The sequence below is a fragment of the Gadus chalcogrammus genome, chromosome 18, assembly GCF_026213295.1.
Source record: "Gadus chalcogrammus isolate NIFS_2021 chromosome 18, NIFS_Gcha_1.0, whole genome shotgun sequence".
In the NCBI taxonomy this organism is placed as follows: Eukaryota; Metazoa; Chordata; class Actinopteri; order Gadiformes; family Gadidae; genus Gadus; species Gadus chalcogrammus.
Window position 1 is genome coordinate 18,124,810 of NC_079429.1, and position 4,749 is coordinate 18,129,558.

The following is a 4,749-nucleotide window of genomic DNA, read 5'->3' on the forward strand; positions in this document are numbered from 1 at the left end:
TCCTGTGTGTATATGTGCAGCACACTTAGTCTTGCTTAAAAAGTACATTACTGAACACGTATGTGTTAAAACACACACACACACACACACACACACACACACACACACACACACACACACACACACACACACACACACACACACACACACACACACACACACACACACACACACACACACACACACACACACACACACACACAACCACACCAAGGAGATGTAGCCACTGTCCCACAATGGGTGTGGAGTTCCATGGAATATTTAAGCTGAGAAGTTAGCCTAGCATTTGGCCCAGGCGTCAGCCAAATCTATCTGTTAGCTTAGCTGTCAGCTAAATAATCAAGTCTGTAATTGTGCCCCTAGTTTGTTATATCTTTCAGTGTGAAAAGCAGAACAATAACTAAACCCTTAGTGAACAGAGCCTAGAGAAGCAATCAGTAGAGCAGTGAGGTGAAGCTGCTGGCTGCCTCGCGCTATCATGAAAGCCGTACATGAGATGAGCCAAGTGGTGTTGAATACACACACTCAGTGGGTCTGAGAATGACATGCTCAATCATTTTGTTCCCAGTTGGATTCATCCATCTCAGACAAAAAGCAAGTCAGTCGCTCAGTCAGATAGTCAGATAAAGAAGTCCGTAGATGAGTTTGTCACACAGTCAACCTGTGAATCATTTGTATTTCAACCGATGGATCTCCATGTAATGGATCCTGTTTCTAATGTCCACCATGTCATTAGGTATCCCAGACCAAATGGTTGTTATTTCATGTACTTATTACTAAACACTACAATAAAAGCTGCACACAAGAGTGAGCGTTTTCCCCTCGGAGGAGGGTCGGGCAGGGGTGGGGGGGGGGGGGGCGTATGGTCGTTAGAGAGCTGAGATTGACATGGCCTGGCACAGCCGAGGGCCGAACTGGAGCAGGGGCCCTAAACACACACTATTAGTGAGGGTAGCACCTCGTTCTGCGGGGGCCAGGGGTCTCAAGCCTCCATTCATACCGCCGGACCGAGCGCACAAAGAAAGGGCCGGTGCATGGCGGGAAACGACCGTCAACCGCTCTGAGAGCGAGCGAGCCTTCCCTCAATCCTCCGCTCCCTCACAGTGAGGAAGCTGTATTAGTGTAGATCGGCCAACAGTGGGAAGTTGGTGCGTCCCATTTGATACAAAACAAGTAATCGGATACAAAATACACCCTATATTTGTGAAAACAGATAAACAAAGCATTTAGAGCTTAAGCGTGGCGCTCAGAAGGGAAACAGACCAATAATCCAGATAAGAATGTTGCAAACACGAAAGTTTATCAGTATTTATCTACTGTATCAAAAGAGATGCTCAGTGGCTGGTATAGTGAACAACACATAGGGGTGCTACCTGGTAACACAACGCATATCTGATCTCTGCTACCTGGTAACACAACGCATATCTGATCTCTGCTAACTGGTAACACAACACACATCTGATCTCTGCTACCTGGTAACACAACACACATCTGATCTCTGCTACCTGGTAACACAACACACATCTGATCTCTGCTACCTGGTAACACAACACACATCTGATCTCTGCTACCTGGTAACACAACACACATCTGATCTCTGCTACTTGGTAACACAACACACATCTGATCTCTGCTACCTGGTAACACAACTCACATCTGATCTCTGCTACCTGGTAACACAACTCACATCTGATCTCTGCTACCTGCCTGTGCCTCCAGAACTGCCTTCTGATGAAACATCTCCATATATCTAGTGGTGAGGACATTTTTAACCAGGCCTCGGCGTTCAGGTGGTTGCTCCCTCGCTTCCTCAGCCTCCCGGCTCTGGGTACGGTATTTCCAGAAGGGCCTGGTTTGCAAGTTTGTCAGCTGGTCGGATATTTGAAGAAGGCACAATGAAATTCCAAAAAATAATGAGAGGGAAGTAATACGACTTTGTACCTTATTGCGCCAAACGAATAGTTCAACTCTGCCATGGCCTATTCGCTCCGGTCAATAAAGACAGTGAGTCTAGCAGTTACTATAAAAAGTAGATTTTGATTTTGATGGTCAAATAAAATATCGAGGGTGAAAGTGGGGTTCCTGTGGGGTAGGATGGGGTTGGATGCGTTGATGCGTCCATATTCTCAGCTGTTGATTTATGGGTTAAAGGATTTGGTAGGTTTCCTTGGACCCCAGGTTTATGTTGACAGTGTCTATGTCCAGATGTAAGTTAGCCATGATACTTGTTCAACTCACCCTGCTGCCATCCTAAATTCCAAACTAGTGTCTAGCCACTCTCATAGATGTATCGTTGTTTTGTCCAACAAAAGTAAGTGCCAAGAAATATCCCTGGCTAGGTACTTATCTTAAATAGTGCCGCCCACAAACAAACCAATTCACAAGTTTAGGTTGCATGTTCAAACAACACTGTCACACCTGTCATGGTGCAGAGAGGTTAGGAGTTGTATAGGATAAATGTCCTGGGGAAGAGCAGAGTGGTGAATGTGACCATGTGTGTTTATTAGACAGTCTCTATGTCCATCGATTCAACAGGGAACTTCCTTTTGATTCAGAAGTGAGTGATTAGGCTGCGTTCCATGAGTAAAAGTCAGCCCCTCCTAACGTTAGGGCTGATTCAGTCTGTGATGTTGACTGTTGCGGCGAGGTGATAGTGTAACTCCATGGTCTATTTGTGTGACGTCATGTTGTGTACATAAACCACTCCCTCACGCAGGTGAGCTCTGGAGAGGACAACACGGGGGCTGTCAGCCTCTGCTGCAGCTCCTGGTCCACGGAGGATGGCTGCTGTGCTGAAGCTACATGCTGAACGAGGGTCTTCTTCCAGTGGGAGTATTCCGGTCTGATGGCCAGCTTACGTGATTGGTCACCACAATGTGACGTCGCCCCATTACCCCCATTCAACTGAATAGTTGCACTGGCGCTTTGGCTGTGCTCACGTGTTATGTGTGTGTGTGTGTGTGTGTGTGTATGTGTGTGTGTGTGTGTATGTGTGTGTGTGTGTGTGTGTGTGTGTATGCGTGCTCACGTGTTATGTGTGTGTGTGTGTGTGTGTGTGTGTGTGTGTGCGTGTGTGTGCGTGTGTGTGCTTGTGCGTGTGTGTGTGTGTCTGTCCATGCTCATGTGTTATGTGTGTGTGTGTGTGTGTGTGCTAATGTGTTATGTTTGCGTATATGTGTGAGTGTGTGTGTGCGTGTGCTTATGTATTATGTGTGTGTGTGTGTGTGTGTGTGTGTGTGTGTACTTGTGTGTGTGTGTGTGTGTGTGTGTGTGTGTGTGTGTGTGTGTGTGTGTGTGTGTGTGTGTGTGTGTGTGTGTGTGTGTGTGTGTGTGTGTGTGTGTGTGTGTTCTGTGTGTGCCTGAGGCACATGCTGTCAGTCAGCCCAGCTCACAGGGCGGTCCAAACACTAAGTCCTCTTTACTCACACACACACACACACACACACACACACACACACACACACACACACACACACACACACACACACACACACACACACACACACACACACACACACACACACACACACACACACACAAACAGTCTCTTGACGTGTACATGTAATGACATCCATAACATATACATAAATGTATGGCCCTGTATGTTTCTGTGTATGAGTATGTATGCAAGTATGTATATACTGTATATATATATATATGTATGTATATGCATACATGTATGTATGCATGCATGTACCTTTACTCACACACATACGTATGTAAGTATGTATCTATATTTGGTGTATGTATGAATGTCTCAGGGCTGGGGGAATTAACATGTCACTCTCTGCAATTCATTTTAAATGTTTAACTTATTCAAAAAAATGTGGCTTTGTTTCGTTCTTCGGGTAATTCATAGACAAAAATACATGAAGAAAATATATACACTCAACAGGTTGTCATTCCAAATTAGTTCTTTGTTTGACCTAAACTTCCTTTAGTATTGACTGATTAAATGTGGTGAAATATGGATGAAAATAGAGGTTGATTGAAGTGGAAGAGGTCAGCAATGAGAGGTGAACTTTCATCGTCCATTCTGAACAGAACATTTCAAATAACCGCTAATAGAGGGAAGACAGAGTGAACGCACCCCCCGGTTCATCCACACACAGCCACGGTGCTAAATGATTTCAACTCCCCCCCTCTGGATCAAAGGGGGAACATGGGCCGTGCTTGCATGCTCAGCGGACCACCAACCGCTAATGGGGGACTGGTTTTATGGGGAATGCGATGTGCTTCTCCTCAAGAATGCATTGAACTGAGCAGCAGGCGCCCTCTGCGACGACCGCAGGGCCCTCAGACTATTAACGTTGTTATGAAGGAGCAACGCAACACCAACACCAGCACCACCACAACCATCAGCTGTACCATCTCCACCACCACCAGCACCACCACCACCACAACCATCAGCTGTACCATCTCCACCACCAGCACCACCAGCACCACCACAACCATCAGCTGTACCATCTCCAGCACCACCAGCACCACCAGCACCACCACAACCATCAGCTGTACCATCTCCAGCACCACCAGCACCACCAGCACCACCACAACCATCAGCTGTACCATCTCCACCACCACCAGCACCACCAGCACCACCACAACCATCAGCTGTACCATCTCCACCACCACCAGCACCACCAGCACCACCACAACCATCAGCTGTACCATCTCAACCACCACCAGCACCACCAGCACCACCACAACCATCAGCAGTACCATCTCCACCACCACCACCTCACCTACACC

At 46.9% G+C, this 4,749-nt stretch overlaps 1 protein-coding gene across 1 annotated transcript in view; it reads right to left on the reverse strand.

The window, feature by feature from the left end:
- The window catches only part of ntn2 (netrin 2), a 14,538-nt gene extending 10,020 nt beyond the window's left edge, over window positions 1–4,518 (reverse strand). The window contains exons 1-3 of the mRNA XM_056576685.1: window positions 4,465–4,518; window positions 2,713–2,853; window positions 1,655–1,670 (exon numbers count right to left, since the gene is read on the reverse strand). Coding sequence (XP_056432660.1) covers window positions 1,655–1,670; window positions 2,713–2,853; window positions 4,465–4,518 — 211 coding nt within the window. The remainder of the gene's footprint in view (window positions 1–1,654; window positions 1,671–2,712; window positions 2,854–4,464) is intronic.
- Window positions 4,519–4,749: the final 231 nt, after the last annotated feature.